The sequence below is a fragment of the Indicator indicator genome, chromosome 14 (assembly GCF_027791375.1).
Source record: "Indicator indicator isolate 239-I01 chromosome 14, UM_Iind_1.1, whole genome shotgun sequence".
NCBI classification, from domain to species: domain Eukaryota; kingdom Metazoa; phylum Chordata; class Aves; order Piciformes; family Indicatoridae; genus Indicator; species Indicator indicator.
In genome coordinates this window covers 242,698-262,436 of record NC_072023.1, presented here as the reverse complement: position 1 = coordinate 262,436, position 19,739 = coordinate 242,698, and the positions used below count along the sequence as shown (strand labels likewise).

General features: G+C 50.1%; 1 protein-coding gene across 3 annotated transcripts in view; it reads right to left on the bottom strand.

Annotated features, from left to right (window-relative positions):
• ITPR2 (inositol 1,4,5-trisphosphate receptor type 2) overlaps positions 1–19,739 on the bottom strand; it is a 175,758-nt gene that overhangs the window by 14,954 nt on the left and 141,065 nt on the right. For 2 of the 3 annotated variants that reach the window (XM_054386630.1, XM_054386631.1), the window contains exons 43-52: positions 18,538–18,648; positions 16,878–16,973; positions 15,714–15,833; positions 11,048–11,155; positions 8,897–9,089; positions 6,530–6,655; positions 5,223–5,398; positions 3,880–4,044; positions 2,270–2,465; positions 310–402 (exon numbers count right to left, since the gene is read on the bottom strand). In XM_054386630.1, coding sequence (XP_054242605.1) covers positions 310–402; positions 2,270–2,465; positions 3,880–4,044; positions 5,223–5,398; positions 6,530–6,655; positions 8,897–9,089; positions 11,048–11,155; positions 15,714–15,833; positions 16,878–16,973; positions 18,538–18,648 — 1,384 coding nt within the window. The remainder of the gene's footprint in view (positions 1–309; positions 403–2,269; positions 2,466–3,879; positions 4,045–5,222; positions 5,399–6,529; positions 6,656–8,896; positions 9,090–11,047; positions 11,156–15,713; positions 15,834–16,877; positions 16,974–18,537; positions 18,649–19,739) is intronic. The other variant, XM_054386633.1, reaches the window with a different exon arrangement.

The following is a 19,739-nucleotide window of genomic DNA, read 5'->3' as shown; positions in this document are numbered from 1 at the left end:
ACGACCAAATGATGGCACAAGCTGGGAGGGGTGGCTGGCACCCCTCAGGCTGTGCTGCACATTGCTGGCTGACAGTCAGTCTGTTGGCCACCAGCACTGCCAGGTCCTACCCCACAGAGCTGCTTCCCAGCAGGTGACCCCTCAGCTGCACTGCTGCAGGGGCTGTTCCTCCCCAGGGGCAGGACCCTGCACTTGCTCTTGCTGAACTTCACCAGGTTTCTCCCCACCCAGCTCTGCAGTCTGGCGAGGCCTGGCTGGCTGGCAGCACAGCTCTAATGATCACCAGGCTGGGGGAACTTCTGTCCTAACCTGGGCTCACAGCTGGGATGCTCGTGGAACAGTTCTCCTTTGCACAGGCTCCCATCACTGATGTCAGGGTTGTGGTGGGGACTTCACCAGTACCTGTGGGAAAAAGCAGGGCCTTAAAAAAAGGCAGATCCTGCAGTGACACCAAGTTCTAAACCATTCTTTTCTAGAGCTGAAAATTGAGGAGAAAAAGCAGAGTAAATGACACCAGCAGCTTCTTCCCTGAGCAAGCTGCCTCAGCAGCTCAAAGCAATTGCAGGAACAAGCCCACAGCTCTACATTTCCTGTAGTTCTCAGCCATTCCCATTTCATCTCCTGAAATTAATGAAGCTACATCAAATGCTGCTGCTTCTGGTTAGAACAAAATACACTCAAAGCAAGAAGCAACTGTCAGATATGAAAATAATGTCAGTTTTAAAGCCATTAGATAAATTATTCACCAAAGCTGACAAGAAGGACACCAGGCTGATGCTGAGCTCTCCTGAATGTAGAATATTTAAGAGTTTTCAAGGATTACAACACAGTTTGGTGCTCATTTGTAAATATGTATGGGTTTGTGTAATACACGAATTTAGCATTCCCAAGGTGGGGAAATAAGCTTGAGTTTATCAAACCAATTCTAGCCTGTGCATCTTCAACCATTTCTGCATTTCAAATCAGAGGTACAAAAAGGTTTAAGGAGGAAAAACAATGAAGGCAAAATTCTGCAACAGCAGTAACAGCCTAAGACAATCTGTGCAGCATGGAACAGACCTGCTCTGGCTTCCTCTGTCTGGGACTTCATAGACAGAAATGCAAAGCACTTGTCTGGGGGGGGCAGCATGGTCCCTCAGTGTAGAGCCAGCACAGCTTCTGGATGGATTTTTGGTCAGGAATGGCAATGTCTAAAGCCAGCCAGAACACACCCACCCCACAAACACCTGCCAAGAACCCAATAGGAGAGCCACAAGCACCAGGACTCACTGCACTGGACCAGGCCACTGCTGCGTGCAGCCTAAAGCTGTCCCAGTTACCTTTCACATCACAAGTTCTGCCCCAGAAATGAATGGCAAGACAAATATAGGTCAAGGTAGCCCTTTTCAGATGACCAAGGAATGCTATGGTGTGAAAACAGCTACCTGAGTGCACTGCCCCCATGAGTCCCCAGGGACCTTTCCCTTGCTTGTGTGCCTGACCCTGAAGTGACCAAGGAAGGAAGAGCTGCACACAGCCCATGGTGGATTCTTCTCACTCTGTGCTTGTGCACAGGGCTGAGAGTTCAGCATCTGGGGAAACTCATCCCTCAGGAACCTCAACCAGCTCTTCTCAGGGATGTCTGTGCAAGGCAGGTACCTCTCTGCCCGTGCTCCCAGCAGGGTGGTTGGCAGCACTTACAAAGATCTCAGCAGACCGGGCCTGGGAGGTTTGTAACTCCCTGTTCCCATGGGCAAAAATCTCTCACTCCAGAATCTGAAATCCTGGCCTTGGAAAAACTGGTTAGAAGCCTCCCAGTGATGTTACTGGAGCCAGGCCTGCACACTGACGGGGATGGTTGTGAATGCTCAAGAGATCCAGGAAACCTCCTCAGTAAAAGTGTGGATTTTGTAAAGAATTCCAAATTCCATCCACTGAGAAGAGGCTAAGGTCACATCTCATACACTACCCTGCAAACACTCTGAGCTGCTTTCAAGGTGGGATGAGAGCAAGGAGGATCCACTGGCAGCTGTCTTCCAAATACTTAGAAAATACAGAGTTTATTTTTATATAGTTTAGCAAGAGTTTAAAAAGCAAACATAATAAATGTGTTAGATTTCAGCATTGCACCAGCTAAGGCTAGCCTAAAACCCCTCTATCCACAGGGAATTTTACCCAGACTGGAGTTCTGAGGTGCACAGAATGCGTCCTGCTCTCACAGAGCATCCCTGGACAAAGTTGGGCAGACTGCAAAGCTGTGTGCAGGAAGTTTTACCAGAACAAACAATACCTGCAGCAGGGCTTCTGACTTTCAGCCTGTCGACCTCCATGATGAAGTCATCTTTCAAGAAGAGGAAGCCAATGATGGAGAAGAGATAAACCAGGATGAGGGCCAGCACAGCAGTGAGGATAATGGAGCGGCCGTTGCGGGTCACACTCTTGATCACGTTGAGCAGGGTCTCCTCTCTGTACACCAGGTCAAACAGCTGAGGAGAGCGTGGAGGGGAGCACACATGAACACAGACAAGGCAATACACGGAAGCAATGTCAGCCTCTGAAACACTGAGCCATGGCCTGAGCTCTCAGCCCCACAAACACAGGATGCAGGCTGATTTCAGTGGGATCTGGCAGAGAACAAAGCCTAGGGCAGAACTTGGAATTCTAAAGCAGGTTATAGCAAAATCCAAAGTCACAAACTATAGGTGAGCCTGGCCCACACCAGTGACAGAGTCTGGCCCATACCAGTGACAGGCACCACCAGGATCCAGGGGCTCCCCACAATCAAGAGCAGGCAGGATTAAAACTGAAGCCACTGCCTTCATACCACGGAGCTCTAGATAGCCACAGCAGTGTGCTCAGACATGCAAGTGCTTGCAGGTCTGCACATTCCTTCCTGTGCCTTTCTTAAACTGCAGAGTTACTGCCTCTGGAAAAGGGTTGTGCAGCTACAGCCACAGAATCTTGGCTCCTTTGAAATCTGCCCAAACTTTGAAGCTCACTGCAAGGTCAAGATCTGGAAAGCCTGCCTTTAAGAGGAGTTCTGCCAGAGTAAGGACTCAGCCTCTGAGCATTTTAGTGTGCTTAGTGTTGGATGCTGGGAGGTCAACACCACTCAGGAAGCTCAGAAAAACACCAGAGGAAAAGTGAAGCCGTGCAAATGATCAGAGGTCATCCAGTCCCTGCAAGTTCCACACATGGAGTCACAGAATCCCTTCAGCTGGAAAAGCCCTATGAGGCCATCAAGTCCAACCATCGACCCAGCACCACCATGGCCACTAAAGCATGGCCCCAAGTGCCAATAGGGAGCAAAAGTCTTAGAAAACCAGGGCAGTGAAGCTCCTCTTGCTGCTGCTCAGCACGGAGGGAGCTGTCACCTGAGCTGAGCACACTCTGCATGATTCACTTTCATTGCACTTATGTCACATTCCCAAAAGGCATTCCCTCTGGGTAAGGGCAGCCAAGGAAAGTGGACTAGGATCATTTAAAGTGATCAATCTGCTGCACCAGAGCCATCCCCATTCCCCAGGGCATTCTTTTTATGACTTGATTAGGACTGCGGGATGAAGTGAAGAATAGGACCCTTTGGCACAGGCATGATACACACACCAGGGGACAAGTCTCTTCCCAGCAAGACAGAGGAACAATGGGACTGGGGAAGGGTGGAAGGAAGGAGTGGGCAGTATGATGATTGCCTGAGAAGAAAGGGGCAAACTTTCTCCTCTACAAGAGACAAAGTCAGTCCTAACATAAAAAGGTTGTAATGAAAACAGCAGCTCCTGAGGGGTAGCAGCATGACAGCCCGCTAAAAAACCCCAACTTGGCTTGCTTGGCAGGCAGCTGCCTGGGCAAGAGCATTTTCTGTGTGTGCAGGCACTCCCCTCCCCAGGAGCACACACTCACCAGGAAGCTGTAGAAGAACTCATGCACACAGAGGCCCAGCATGCAGACCAGAACATAGGCCACGTGGTAGAGGAAAGCCATGTCCATGATGACCGCTCTGTAGCCACGGGTGAAGGTTCCACGGTTCCCCACAAAGCTCACTAGAAACACTATCTTGTTACAGAGCTGTGGGGTGAAAACAGGCCAGGTTTACTCCCTCAGGAAAATCCTGCTCTGTTGTTTGCACTGCTGTAGCTGGGCTGCTCTGGTGAAACAACTCAGCTTTGGGAGAGTGGCAGGGAGATGAGAGAAATCCAGGGAGTGAGAGTGGTGGAAGGACATCAGCCCTCAACACTGCACCCTGCCTCACTGCATGGTGATTTACTTCTGCAGTGAGGGATTGGGGCAGGATTAATGTCATAAGGCATCAGAAAACACACTGGGAGTGAACTCTTAACAGTTGTGAGTTTAGACCCAAGCCTGTGGATGAGCAGCTGTTCCAGAGGGCACAGCAGTAATGCAGCAGGAAGCATGTGGGCTGTGCACAAGGCCTGTTTCTTCCAGGTCCTGGTTCTCAATGTAAAATCCCTAAAAGGCCACTACTGAGGGCATTTCTGAAGTATAGCATTTAGTCAGCTTCAGCACATTTTCCGTTGCTGCTGAGCTCCGCCTGCAGGTGCAGAGCAGTGCAGAAGCCAGTGGGGAAGGAGCTAACCCCAGCTGTTTGGCAGCACAGCAGGAGCAGGGAGGACTCTGCAAGCCTTCTCCTTTCACACACTGTGCTTGTACAGCTCTGCTCACCTGCCTCTGGCAGTGTCAGAGGGGAAGTTCCCCCAGAGCTGGTGGCAAACAGCCCAGTGCCCTGTACTGAGGGCAATCAGTGCTTCATGCTCAGGCAGCCACCCAGGCAGGTGCCTTGTGAGCATGACTGTCCCACCAAGCTCAGGCAGCAGGCAAAGGTGCTCAGGACTGGGTTAGCAGTGCTGGCAAAGGGCTGAGAGCTCTTCATTTGGCAAACTGTTTGCTTCCCACAAATGTGTTTAAGCTCACAGAAACAAATCACTAATTATGTCAAGATTGCTGAGTGTATTGGGAAAGAAAATTCTTTTACCATCAGAAACTGCCAGCCTGATGGCCCCTGTGCATAAAACCAAACCAGCTCTTTTCTCAGCTCCCCACCCTGCTGATGCTGCTCTTTCAGGATGTCTGGAAAGGATTTTTTTTTTTTTTGCCTTAACCAGCGAACCAGAAAAGGAAGTTCTCTGTACAAAGGGTTTGGGGTTTTTATTTTTTTTCAAATAGGAGTCCCTTACAATCTTCGCTTCTGCTGAAAGGGCAATTCTGGATGTTTCTGAAGTACTCACGTTAGCAGCACCAAGGAGTATCAAGGTAGGACCCAGCCCTATGGTATAAATGGACCTGAGGATAACAGACACCAGGAAGGGCCGAATGCCCACAGGGTTGGAGATGAAGAAGAGCATTGCTGTGCAGAAGGCCACTGCCACCCACAGCAGGGCTGAAACCAGCGGAGAGAGAGTTCCTGTGGGGAGGAGAGGGGCAGGCGTGAGACAGGCAGCTCTAGAGCTCCATTTGCACCAAGAACAGAGCCAAGGATCCCTTCCCTTTGCCAGTGTAGCCAACACAAAGTGAGTCCTGCTCCACAGCTGCTGGCCAGAGCCTGCCCACTGTGCAGCCGGGGCTGCCAGCAGCAGAGTGGTGCTGGGCACAGGTAACAATGGGAGAGGTCTGCAGCCCTGCAGCCTTGACCCATGCAGACCACCCCACAGGCTGGAAGAGTAACCTTCTCCCTGGGCCAGTGCATTCTAATCTGCTGCCTCTCTGCTTAGCCACCCAACAGGAATGTTTGCTGGTGCCAGCCTGGTGTTTGTGAACTGCACATGTAGCTAACAGAAGCTGGACTGCCTCCCCCAGCCAGACTCACATGCTACCAGAGCCAGGGGACTTGCAGTCACATTACTGCCTGGACGTGAATCAAAGACCCAGAGGTGAATGGCTCCACTCCCAGTGCACTGAACTATTTAGTCTCCTTTATCTCAATTAAGCTTCTTTTGGATTCCAAGAGAGGCCTCCTGCTAGTCTGCTGCCTTCATTTAATGCCATTTATGACTGGCTGTGTTTCCTGTGCCCCATGCTGAAGCAGAGCCCTAGGTTCTGTCACACTGCTCTGTGATGCACTTCTGCTATGCAGCAGTCACCTCCTTGTATCTCAGCAAACAACACACCAAAAGCCAACCAGCTCATTTCCAGATCATCCTATTCCATGTGTTTTTAGGAATGCAAGTCATTCCACTTGGTCAGTTTTAAGGCTGGTGCCCCTCTGGTGCCAGGAATCCTTCTTCAGCTCAGAGTCTGTAACTGAGTGTGTGCAGGAGTGCACTGCAGTGTGGCAGTATAAAAACCCAGCTGAGCTCAACTAGGTAACCTTCATCTTAGCAGCTATCTTCTGCCCATTTTACTCCATGTTGCAGGAGCCTTGAGATACCCAGAAGACCAACCCCCACATGTCAGACAACATCTGGCACGTACTTAGGAGATGCTACCTGACTTGAGCAGACAGGAGCACAGCTGAAGGGCAATGCTGTGTAAATGTTGACTCAGAGCCCAAAGCATCTACAATGCACAAGGGAAAATAAAACCAAACTCCACTTGCCTTCATCTCCATCATCTCCAAAGGGGTAGAATAGAGCAACTGCTAAATTGATGAAGACAGCAAGGTTGAAGGAAATGCTCCCCCAGAGAGAGATGTGTCTGGAGAACCAAAACAGGGCTGGGTTATCTAGAAAGGGAAGAAGAGCAGCAATCAGCAAAATGAAAGTAGGCAGCAAATCAACCAGTAATGGACTCCAGGGAAGTAAAAAAGACACATAAATGAAGAAAACATGCAAGTCTTTAACTGAGATAGATAGGTATCACACATAGGCTTGCCATCATATAGCTTCAAGCAGAGCTTTTAGCCGAAGGATCCCACTCCAGTGAAACCTCTGTGTGCAGCATGCAAAGAATCTGCAGCCAGACCCAAACGTGGTGCTAGGGATGTTCCAATGTGCCACAGACCTCCTGCAAGTGTGGAGAGCATATTCTGGACCTGCCTGCACCCATAAGCCTTCTGCAGCTGCAGCTGCCTGTCTCAGGCTTCAGCCTAAACAGAGTTTAATTGTGATTAGGTAAATATTCAGATTTCACTGTGATAACCTCATGCTGCTGAGCTGAAGCCTTTGGGGCCACTGCAAAAGCCTTCTGTCAACTGCAGCACCACAGCCTGCATCATGCTAACAGACACTTGGCTAAAGAATGAACCCAGTCTCCACCTTTATTATCTTTTCAAACCAAAAAAAAGCCACCAGGAAGCCTTGTGAGCTATTCCACTGATGAAAGGAATTGGGGAATTTCTGTTCTGAACAAAAATAAACCAACATTCTCTGCTTATAGCATTAGGCAGCTCTCGTCTCTCTCAGGAGAGCTGGGCCCTTTCATTTGTCTTTCATAAGCAAACCCCACAGATCTGATTTTGTTACTGGAGTCATTTTCCTCTGGTATACATTTTAGCCCCAAACAGGCTGTGCAGACAGGAACTTGTTCTGGGATAATTTACTTCTCAGCTTCTGCTCTGGTCAGTTTGTCAGCACAGACAACTTCTTAGAGTGTTACCAAGGGAAGTGGCCTGGGGTGAGAAGTTCACACTGAAGACTTACTCCTGCCTCTGGAAATTCTAGCCTGGGAGTGGACATAACCAACATTCATGTTTCCATCACATGGAGGATGCTGCACTAAATCCTATTGCTTTGACTATCCCAACCCCCTGCTGCTCTGACCACAGATCCTAGTGTTCCTTCCTAATCAATGCAGCAGCTGATGGGAGCCACCCACAGCACCTGCCCTTGGGCTGTGAATGAACTGATCACTCCTCTGTATTTCTGTACACACACAGCATCATTTCATTTGTGTTGGCCCCTGGGCAGCCTGTGCCAGGCTTTGAAAACCCTTTCAGGGAAGAAGTTTCTGCTAATGTCCAACCTAAACCTCCCCCGGTGCATCAAGGCCATGTCCCCTCCTTCTATCACTTGTTACTAGGGAGAAGAGACCAAGCCCCACATAGCTCCAGGGAGCTGTAGAGAGCAATGAGGTCTCCCCTCAGACTCCTCCACACTAAACACCCCCCACTGCTCCTCACCAGCCCTGTTCTCCAGACCCTTCCTGATCCCTCAAGGATAATTGTAGATGCATACTTAGTCTGCAGCCTTGATTCTCTGCTCCAAAAGCAAAGGGCAGAGCTGACAGAAGGTCAGCTGGCAGGAGCTTCCTGTCCCTGGGACATCACCAGCAGCCCCACTGCAGGTGAGGAGCAGTGGCTGAGTTGGCCACCAGTGGACTAAAGGAGAAACTCGGGGTGCATGGATTAGCTTTACTGCACCTCCTCTCAGGGTCCTTGCTTGGGTCTCTGGACCATGCCTGTCAGACCTGCTGTCTGCTGACCGTGGTGCATGTGCCTCACCCAGTGTCCTGCAACATTCATCAGTATAGGCTGGCACCCACTGCAGCCCAGTTGAGCAAGGCTGATGTCAACTGGCAGGACTCCATGGGAGCCAGGCAGATTTGAAGCAGCTGAAGTTCTGGTGAGAGATGTTTTTAAGTGGCTGACATTTACAAGCTTTTTAATGACCTTTTAGGCATCTGCAAACATCAGCTATGCACGGACATGTTTGTGTTAAATATTAAGGGCTTGGCTTAATCAAGTGCAACTCCATTGAGTTCAGCACTACCCCCAGCTCCTCCATCCCTCAGCTTGACTTTTCAAGACCTCATCTTGAACACATTACTGCTATTGCTGACTGCTCCAGACTGTGACTCTTTCATGGTGGCATGCAAGTGTCCCAGCTGCCCCCAGCCTGCTGACCTCGAGCCCTGAAGAGCATTGCCTGCTACAGGCTCAGGGTGAGCAGAGAGCAGGGTGCTATGGAAAGGAGAGGCATCAGAAGGCCTCACCTAGCCTGCTAGCACAAAGAACTGCAGTACTTACTCCTGATTTTCTTCTGCCACTTCATCTCGTTGTACAGGTGCTCTGCCTGCTGGAAGAAGTCGTTGACCTTGCTGCCCTGCTCATCCCTCTCGGTGGTGCTGAGCACACGGCTCCGGGACTCGCGCGTCAGGAACTCGCAGATGTTGGGCACAGGGAACACAATCTGCTCCATGGTCCTGTCGTGCCGCACGATCTGCAGGCAACAGGCACATCTGCCAGCACCTGTCCTGTCCTGTCCTTTCCTGCTCCCAGCTCCCCTTTATTCACCACTTGATGCACAAGTGATGTGAACACCCAGCGGAACTGAGCCCATCCACCCTATAGCAAGGCAAACCTGCTCCTCTACCCTCCAAGGCCTGCCTGCAAGTAAGACGGCCAATGTGTCCCAAGCAAAACCTAGCTCCGAACTCCTCCCCAATACAGAAAAATTCTTCTAAAAGCTTCAATTTTGCAAGACAGGGAGACAAACCTCTCCCATAAGCACTGCACACCTTCAGGGGCTTTCTGCTCCAATAATGAAATTCTTTTCTCACCTTGAGCCTATTTTGTATGAGACAAGTTGTGAAGGGGAGCAAGCAAAGCCAGCACCTTGTTCTCAGACAACACTCCTGCCTTCTCAGGCTTCACTTCCTTATTCAGCAACCCCCCAGGTTTTGCAGAGTTTGTTTCAGAGCCTACCCAGTGACTGGTGAGTGAGCTGCACCCGGCTCCACCTGACCACGCTGCCCTCAGCATGGGCTCTGATCAGGGACTCTGCACTAGTGAAACACAGGGCAGAACATTCCCTTGGTTCCCAGAGCTGTGTCTCTGCACAGCCACCAGTGCAAAGCACCCCACTCTGACTTTGGAATCACACAGATGAGACCCTCTGACACAGGGGGGCTATATCTGAAAAGTCAGACAGGCCCAGCCCTGCTCTCAGAGCAAACACCCACAAGCTCAGCTTCCCTGGGCCAGCTACACTCCTGCTGGCAAGGACCCTCCCTCCCCTCTGTTCATTCCTGTTCACTATGTGAACGTAATTAAAAATTGTCTTAATTGATTTTCAAGGAGTAGACTTCGCAGCCACGAGACTTTGGGGCATTTCAGAAGCTGCAGACCACAGAGCTTCTTTAAGGTCTGAATCTGCAGCCTACCCAGAAACTCAGCTGGCAATTGCTAAAAGATACCTCAGGGGCATCTGAAGCATTAAAATGGGTTAAGAGGAGCACTGAGCACTCTCTGGACAGCCACAGCCATGGAGCTTCCATCTGTTCTGTGGTGATCAGTAAAAGGCAAAAAGGATGGTGGGAAACAGAAAAGTCTTGGTGGCAGCTAGGACAAGATGGACCTGAAATGCTTGAGTCAAGATTGTTTCCTGCACACAAGTCCTAAGCTGATGGAGACTGTTAGGCCACTGACACTGGAATTATTGGCTCAGATTCAGGCTGGGGCTGTGCAACCACACTGCACTCTTGGACTGCACACAGCATTTCCAAGGGGATCCAGATGCCCTTTTCCTCCTGCAGCCTCTCACAGCAGCTGCCTTTGCACCCTAGAAATTCTGCTCCTTACACAGCCACTAAGGACTGCAGGTGCTACAGTTCTTGATGCCTGGAACCCCATGAAAGCTGCAAGAGGAACTGATACAAGAACTAAGAACACAAATACTTCTGTGGATCTTGATCTAAATCCAGTCCATGGCAGGGGTGAAGTTCAGACCTGAGAACAGGACTTGAGAACCAGGTCAAGCCTTGGGTTTTAAACAAAAGCCATTCTGAATGTCTGCACCACTTCAGAACCTCTCTGCAGTCCAGCCTGACTTTTAGGTGGATCAGTTATCACCCCTGGCTTTGTACCTCAAGGTGATTTGAGTGATGTACCATATAAGACTGTTCTGGACTCCAAGACACAGCTACTGTCCACAGCCCTTGTTTCACTACCAAAGCATCTTTGGGAACACACAAGTAATGTACTGCAAAAGATTAGTTGGAGCCACTCTTAACACAGGTGCACTCCTCTTGTCCTACAGCCAAAAGCATGTTGTTGTTGTTGTAGTTAATGTTATTGTTGTTCTCACAGATCTCCTGCACCTCCTGAGGAAGCTCTGCTGTTACAAAGAGCTGATGCACCACACACGAAAGCAAACTGATCTGGTGAGCAATCCCTTACCTCTATCTGTGCTGTGTGGTTGGCATAATACCCCAAGGCTTCATCTCCTTCATCTGGGTCTGGCCCTGGCTTCAGCATCTGCTGCAGTGTTTTGTTGTGACGAGCCAACTAGAAGAAGAAAACCATGACTCTGCTGGAGGTCCTGCTGCGATGGTTTCAGCTTCATTATCTCCACTTAACTAACACAAACCCTCCTCTCCCCCAGCCCCCTGTACTTACATGCTCAGCCCAGTGGGGCTCTTTCCACAGATAACAAGAAGAATGTAATGACTTGAGAACAATAGAAATAATTAAGACTTCAGAAGTCAGCAGCGAGACCTCAGCTCAGATTTATGAGAGGCAGCTTAGCCTGCAGCCTGCTTGTGGAGGGCTTCTGACAATGCCAAAGATCTGAGACTGAATCACAACATGGCTCCAGTTGGAAAGGACTTCTGAGATCACCCAGTCCCACCAGAGGTTTCTCTTCACTTATAGGCAGGCACAAACCTTGCACACCTTTGGCTATGGAGCTGCACTGCAAATTTCCTCTGCACATCAAAAGGCCTCAGCTGCTCCTCAGCATGCAAGGAGGCTGGCATTCAGGTCTGCCAAGACACTCTCCATGACTAGTTCAGAGCCAGGCTGCACTGGTGGGCACATGTATCCTTCAGTGGCACAGGACACGTTCCTGGCACACACGTGCCCACTAACCTGTGTCTCTACAAACCTCTACCAATTCCATTCTTTGTGCCACCCATAGAGCACGCCTTGGCCACTTGTGCCACCCACAGATCACACCTCTTCTTGGCCATTTGATTCCCCCCAGAGGAGCTGGTGTGGGGCTGTGTTTTGGATTTGTGCTGGAAACAGCCTTGCTCAGTCTGGGCTGTTTTAGCTACTGCTGAGCAGAGCTGACACAGAGTCAAGGCCTTTCTGCTCCTCATCCCACCCCACCAGCTGGGGGTGCACAAGAAGTTAGCCAAGCCTTAAAAACCTCCAGGGATGGGGCTGCTAGAAGAGCCCAGCACCCACCTCAATGCAGCCTCCTCTCAGGAAGCTGTGGAGAGAAATGAGGTCTCCCCTCAGCTTGGATCTGAGATCTGCTCTAGAGAAATAGGACCAGACAAATGAAAACAAGCTAAAGCCTTAGTGGACAGCCCAATGGAACAAGCTCCAGCCTGAATCCGAGCTCTCAGCAGCCCAGCAGGACAGCAGCAGGAACAAGAGAGGTCCCCATGACAGGGCTGTGAGGTGAATGCTTCTGAGGGGAAGGGGAGAAAAAGAAAACATGGAAGGACAAGTTGCCAAGGTTTGAACTTGAGACCTAGCATGAGCCAGAGACATTTGTTTAATGTTTCACATGCTCATTAGTGCCAAGGGCCTGTAACAGCCTCCACACTGTGTCTCCACACTGTTCTCTACCATCCTAATGAGCTGCAAGGAGGCTGACGTGTATCACTGGTGTCTGGTTCAGTCCTGGCACTCTCAGTGCAAAAGCCTTGCAACAGCTTCTGCCTCTGCTGACATTTAATTAGCCAGTGTCACTCCCATGCCACAGCCTGTCTCACCAGGGTGACAGCTGCTAAACAACATGCGGAGCATCAAAGTTCTAGAAGACAGAAGTTGCAGGTCTGGCAGCCAAGGATACGAGTCCCCTGACAGTCACAGTGCTTAGGACTGGTCCCCATTAGCTCTTTCTTTTGGCACTGCTACCAGCCAGAGCTTCCCTGTTAAGGAGAAACAAACAAAAAAATAACCAACCCCCAAACCTGCAAACCTCAGCAAAGCCTTGCAAACAATGACACCTTTCAGCTCAAAATACTCTGCCCCTCCTGCAGAAAGGGAGCATCCTTATTGCACAACTCACAGCTACTCTTCCTGAGGGCCTGGTTTATGCTACAGGATGGATGTGACCACCCTCTGCTCTCAGAAGCTTGTCCTGTTCAATTTTTACACCACCTTTCTCCACTTGCCACCACGTGCTGGGGCAGACAACCCCAGCATCAGCTGCCAACTGCTCACAGCAGCTGCTGAGCACGGGCATGGGCACTACTGCTCCAAACGCAACTGACCTGCATCTTCACTCCGTGGAATCAGTGGCTCTGGGACCAGACAAGCTCAAACCTTGCTGTACTTGTGTACCTGCACTGCTGCCAAGCAGTATGAAGTTCTTCTAACCTGAGGGGCACAGGAAGTGACTTCTCATTAAGTCTTGGTGCCGTTAGGAAATTATTTAAGTACAGGTAGCTTTGGTACTCTGTTGGGATTTAAAGGAGATTGTAGCTTAGCCTCATAAAAAACCCAAAGCAGCCCTTCTATTTGTTCGGAGGTTACAAAGGTAGTGTTGGATTCCAAGCCCTGTGCTCCCCTCTCCAGCAAGGAATTTCAGCATCCATGCAAAGTAGAGTGGCTGAGCACAAAAGGTGCACCCCCAAAGGGGTCAGCGCCCCCCAGCTCCTGCACAGCTTTGGAAGCCAGATGGAGGAATTCCCAAAGCACTGAAAAACGGAAAGTTTAACAGTATTAGACTTTGCTTCCCTGCTTCGTGCCCACTCACATCCTTCTGGATCGAGGAGAAGCCTCCACACCTCTCTAAGGTGCACCCTTCCCAGGCTACAGACTGGCTAGCAGCTGTGCAAGGTTGGTTCATGTTCCTCTGAGCCTCCCCAGTAAAGGCCCTGCTGACAGGTCCAGTGCATCAGCCTGGGCTTTGTGCCTGACTGAGACACTCTGCATCCAGCTGGGAATGCCAGAGCTGTCCTGCAGCCCAGGGCAGCAAACACAGCCCTGGGCACTGCCGGAACCCCTGGCTGCAGTCTTCAGAGTAAGTGGACAAGGTCAGGAAGCTGACACAAATATCGCTGGCTCCAGGAACAATCTGCTGCAACTCTGTCAGAACTAACAGGCAGCAAGCTGCAGTGGTCACCTGAAAAGCCTTTCATGAGTTCTTTTCTTTGGGGTAACCAATTAAGAACTTGATTGTCCTGCAGCAGTGCTGCTGCATGTAGGAAGCGAGTAAATATGGAACTCTTTGGAGTCAAAAGCTTTTGTAATTGCTACAGAGACATAAGATGAAGGCTCTGTGGACAGCCTTACTAACCCTGCAAACCCAAGTGCAGCCTGCTTGAACAGCAGCAACAAAAGCAGCACATCCATTTATGGTCACCCAGGCTCCAAAAGAAGGGCAGCAGAGCTGCTGGTGCTGCCCAAGCACAGCACTGGCACTGGAGCTAGGTGAAGAAATAAAGGGAGGAGTAGAGAGGACAGAGAAGCACCTGGCAGAGACGAGACAGATGCCATGCCCTGGCACATTCAGTAGTCAGGGGCTGCCCTCGTGCCCCAGGTGCTCACCCAGCTGTGATGCACAAATGTTCACTGACACTCACATGCTATGTGCTGCCTCTGGGGCAGGGGGTGGGAGGCTGTGAGGGAGATGTGGTGCCAGAAATCTCAGCCTTGCTTCTGACATTTATAACCTTCCATGAACTGCGGGTCAAACTTTTACAGTAATGCCTTTTACTTCTGGTAAAAGTCAGCCACAGGAAGGGCAAGGAAGGATGCAGTGGTGGCAAAGTGCAGAAGCCAGCATCAGCCTGAGGAGCTCAACGACAAAAACCGAAACTCTGAGCTCCCCAAAATAAACTGTCTGTGTTTGAAGGCTGCAACAGCAGAAGGAGGAACTCCTGGTCTTCATTCTGCTACCAAACAGCTGTAATGAGAGCAAGTGGTCACAAGTGTCAGGAGAGGGACTGAAGAGCCTCACTGGCTGCAGGAAAAGCTAAGGGTCACTCCCACAACACTCCAAGAACCAGACTTAGTGAAGTGTGCGGGAAGGGCAGAGCTCAGTAACCGTTTCTGCATTCCCTGCTTCAAAGAAACATTGCCCAACACCAGTACAAGGACACCCTTCCCACTGGGTATTCAAGTCCTAACAACATTTAATTAGCATAATGAATGCAGGACACTCCCTATCCCCATCTGTTTATTTCTTCTGATTTACTAAAAACATCTTCTGAAGATTGGGCCCTCATGAAATGCCAGCTGCTGGCATTTATGATAGGATCCAGAAATCTTTACTCTCCTAATTTAAAAGTACTGACACTACTCTGGACACTCCTGAGACCAGCTGCTCTCAGGAATTCATCTCTCCTTCAAAAAAAACCTCCAGCCTCTTACCAGTGGAGAAGTAAAGTGACCAGAAAAGGCTCAAGAGCAGAGCAGCACAACAGAATCTGAAAGCAGAAAAGAGGAGAAAGGTCAAGCTCCTCTTGCTGGGTAGCCAACACATATGAAACCAGAGAGATCCTCTCAGCTGCAGCTCACCTGGGGCTACCACTGAGGCTACCCCCATAAGGTCATTGATGAACTGACTGACACAAACAAGGCAAGGGGGCATCAGCCCTGCTCTGCACTCTCACTTGGCACAAACAGAGCCCCCCAAGCCCTGCAGAGTGCCTGCACCTGCCCAGAGACCGCTGGCTGGGCCTGCTCTCAGCAGCTCCCCAGACAAAGCCATGATGCACGCAAGTGTCAGTCAGAAATCACAAGGGAAAGCTCTCAGTTTTGATCAGACAGGTTCTGTGTGAGACTGAATGTTGCAACACTTTGGTGGAAGTAACCACGCAGCAAAGCAGCCTCACAGCAATCACACCCCAAAGCAATCAATCACACGCCAAACAGAACGTACCTGGTGTGCCAGGATATAGATATTATGGCCAACGTCCTTTGGGGAGATGCCATCATCTCTGTTCTCCTCCTCCTGGTCGCATTCCAGGCCTTGGTTGTAGGCATTCTTCATCACATCCACCTGCAAGAGAGCCCAGCCAGGGAGAGATGAAATCCATCAGTGACATTCTCGAGGAACAGGCACAGTTTGAACACACTCAAGCCTGGATGGGTGTCCTACGGCTCTGCAAGAAGTGTGAGCAATCAGAGAAACACTTAACAGAGACAACCTTGAAGTGCCTATGGAGTTCCAAAGTGCCACACTTCTTAGCAGCAAAACTGCAATCATGAGAAGGGAGCACAAATGTCCAGCTTTTGTGGGCAGGTATTCCCACAAGTGCTTCTGAGGACAGGTCTGCAGACAGGGCAGGTGGTGTTGAGCAGCCACAATCTCCTGGCAACCTCACTCAGCCTTCCCCACTCCTTTAGCAGAAAAAAAATACCTCAGCCAAAGAGGAGAGAAAGACACAGATCTGGACAGGGTGCTGGAGAAAGCCCAAAACACCCAAAAGGCTCTCTCAGCACCAAGGTGGGGAAGTTCTCTGTTCCCCTCCTTGTGCTGATAAGCCACCTGAGCAGTGATGCAACCAAACCAGCAGGCCACTGAGCTGTGCCTAAGGGCAGGGCTGATGCCCACAGACCTTCCCACAAGAGAGGCTCTTCAGTCCCTGCTGCTACACAGTCAGTTGGACTGAAAACCATTTCTCCATATTTCCAACCTATTTACAGTTTCTGGGGACCTAGAGAGGCATCACAGCTGCTCCAGAGCACAGAGCTCAGAGGACACCTCCCTGCAGGCATATCCTGCTCGCACTTCTGGAGCTGCACAGGCTGACCTGGCCAGTCCCTGACAGAGAGCACTTGGAGGCAGTCCAGCAGAGCCTTCTTAGCAGAAGTTAGAGAAACAGTGAGAGGGAAGTGCTGGCAAGGGCTGAAAACAGCCAAGCTGTAAGGCCTGGAAGCATGCAGGCTGGATCCTCTGCCAGTGCCTGTGTGCATTAGGGCTGTCCTGATGCTCTGAGCCAGCACCTCTCAGCTCAGATGCACAGCATTTAAAAATGTTTGAACCACAGAGTTGTACTTTTTGTCAGTCCAAAGATTTATGAATATTCAGAAGTTTTCTCACCAGTTCCCTTGGTCTCATGTTGAAAAGGATTCTTTCTGCGTTCTCGCTGTCCTGCCTGCTCTCCATAATGGCCAGCAGAAGCTTGGAGGCATTGTTCTGGAGACACAAACCCAAGTTAGTGCCAGCTGCACTCTCCTCCATGGATTAGCAACCTTTCCATTTGTTTTAGCTGAGATGCTGAGGGCCACGTTTTCAGCAGGTAAGGTTTTAAACTACTTACAACTTTCCTTTCCCTGATGTGTTCAAGAGGGCTTTCAACACACTGTGCAGCTAACCAACCCTGCACACTGTGCTGGAAGGAGCATCCTAAGCACTGGGAAGCAGGCAGCACAAGCCAGTGAATCCCATTTCCCTTCCTTGTTGCCCACCTAGCAGCTCTTGCCACAGCTTTCTGCTAGAGCAATACTCAACAACCTCGAAGAGGTCTCCCCTTGCAGGCAGTTTCCTTCCTCTTTTGCTTTTCATGAAGACTGAGTGATCCTTACTTAAGTAATAAAATGTTAAATAAAACCAAAATTGCTTTCATACATCCCTGGAGTTTTGTTTCAATACCAAAGATTCCTGGGGGAATTTTGTGAGCTGGCTGCTTTTCACTGACACTTGTCCCAAGATTAAACTGTGCAGCTTCAGCAGCAGTAACCCAGCAGTGCCTTGGGCTTTGGAGACCTGTCTGGCTTCCAGTTCAATCAGATGCCCTCAGCAGGAGAAGAAGAATGGGTCTGGAGGTCTGAGTCCCTTCTGGCACAGTGTGGCTGCCCTGCTTCACCTGCCACAGCATCCCCTCAGCATCCCCTGCTGCAGATGGGGCTGTGTGAACTCTTGCAAGTAGACCACAGTGCCTAATCCAAATGACTCTGTGGTTCTGTAAAATTGGAATCATTTCCACAGGGTGAACTTTTGGTATCATTCACAACTGCTGCCAGTAAAGCAAGAGCGAGGTGAAGGAGGAAGCCTCCTGTGAACGGAGCCACAACAGCTATGATCCTTGCAGCAGTTAATGCTAGGGCTGCACCTGATTCCACCTTCCCCCTGTGGTGAACATTTTCCAGGTGTTCCTTTGCTGTCTGTAGACAGTGCTTGGCCATGCACACTATCAAGTAGCTACTTTCTGCCTTCTTTGGCAACATTTCCTTTTAAGCAGTCAGATTTCATCCCAGATTTTCCCTGGACCTGTAGTCCACTTCACACAGAATGCTCTTTTGTCTTCCTGGGACAACCCAACTAGTTCAGAAAGCTTTGGGCTCTCATCCTAGAGGACAAGTTGCCTGCAGTGATGCTGTCTCACACCTGGAGCACACATTCAGGGTGCTGCTTCTCCTGTTCTCCATACTTCCTTCAGAAGGCAAGAGAAGGCAGTAAGCCAAGGCTGATCCTGGACAAGCTCTACCTGCTTGTCAAGCAGCACAGCTGCAGAGCTCCCCTCTGCATACAGCAGCACACACTGGAGAAACTCATCCAGGAGCCCATCTAGCCTCTGGTGGAGGGACTGATAAGGATTCAGCAGCTGAGGTGAACTCATTGCAATGTTTGTTTGCAAAAGCTGCTGACGATGTTCTGCTCTGGGTGAGACTGAGTAAATGCCAGGCTGCCTACAGCTCTTGCTCAGGTTTGCCTTCGGCTACTGTTGCAGTGTAAATACAAAGACTCACAGCCACTGTACCTTTAGCTGAAGCACCAGCTCCATGCAGTATTTGCCAAGAGGGTTGATGTCATTCAAGATGAGTGCAATTATAATGTCAATCCCATTAGACTCATGGGTGGCTATGCAAGTCTGGAAGAGAAGGGAGGGCAGTAAGAAGGAGGGCAGGAGGGGGAAAGAGAAGAGGAAGGGACACACAGAGGGAAGGCAGGAAGGAATATGCATGCAAGCAAACCTCCAAAACAAGGACCAACAGCTTGAAAGGCCTGGTAACAGCAGCAAACCTCCCAGCTAAAGCAGAGCAGCCTCAAAATGTGCCACAAGAGGTACTGAGGGAGACTGGCCTAATACAGAGCACTGCCAAAGGGACACAGCTGGAAAAAGGGTGGCACAAGCTACACCATGCCTGCAGGGCCTGGCACCAAGCGGCACAAGCCACAGCCAGCAGTGCACAGTAGCACTGCCAGGTGCAGATGAACACTCATGCAGAAACAGCAAAGACGCTTGAATGTAGAATTCCAGAACTGTTGGGGCTGGAAAAGCTCTCTAAGATCATCCAGTCCCACATCAACCCAACACCACTATGGCCAATTGTGCTGGGGCACACCCATCCTGGATAGGGCTGAGAAGAACCCAGCCCCAGGTGGACAAAAGAAATTTAATCTGGGGAGGGCTTGGCCCCTCCCCTGCTGGGAGAAGGTGGTCCTCTGACTCAGAGGTGGTCTATTCCACTTCCCCTTCCTGTCCAGCAAGCCTATAAGAAGGGCGGATATCTTGCTGCTCTTCCCTTTTTTCCTGCCTCGTCTGCTCGAGAGGACTTCCTGCTGCTGCTGTCACTGTCTCCTGCACCGGACCACGTGGCTGGGGCCCTTTCTCTCTCTCAACTGAATCCACCGACATCCAGGGGAACACAAGGCCATCCAGGCTTGGTTTTGTATATTTTTCCTTCCCACTTACCCTCATCCCTCACCTCTGTGAGCCCCCCCCCGTTACTGATATATATATATATATATGTAAAAAAATTAATTTTTTTCCTTTCCCTTTTGTGAAAAAAGAAAAAAATTTACTCCTCCTACTTCCAAACTGACTTCAGAATATTTCTTTCATGAGTTTGTTTTTTTTTTTTTCCTCTTCTCTCTCTCTCCACCCTGCTGAGAAAAAAGGGAGAAGGGCTGGGGGAGGAATTTATATCTATTATCATTTGAGCTCCTAAACTCAGAGCT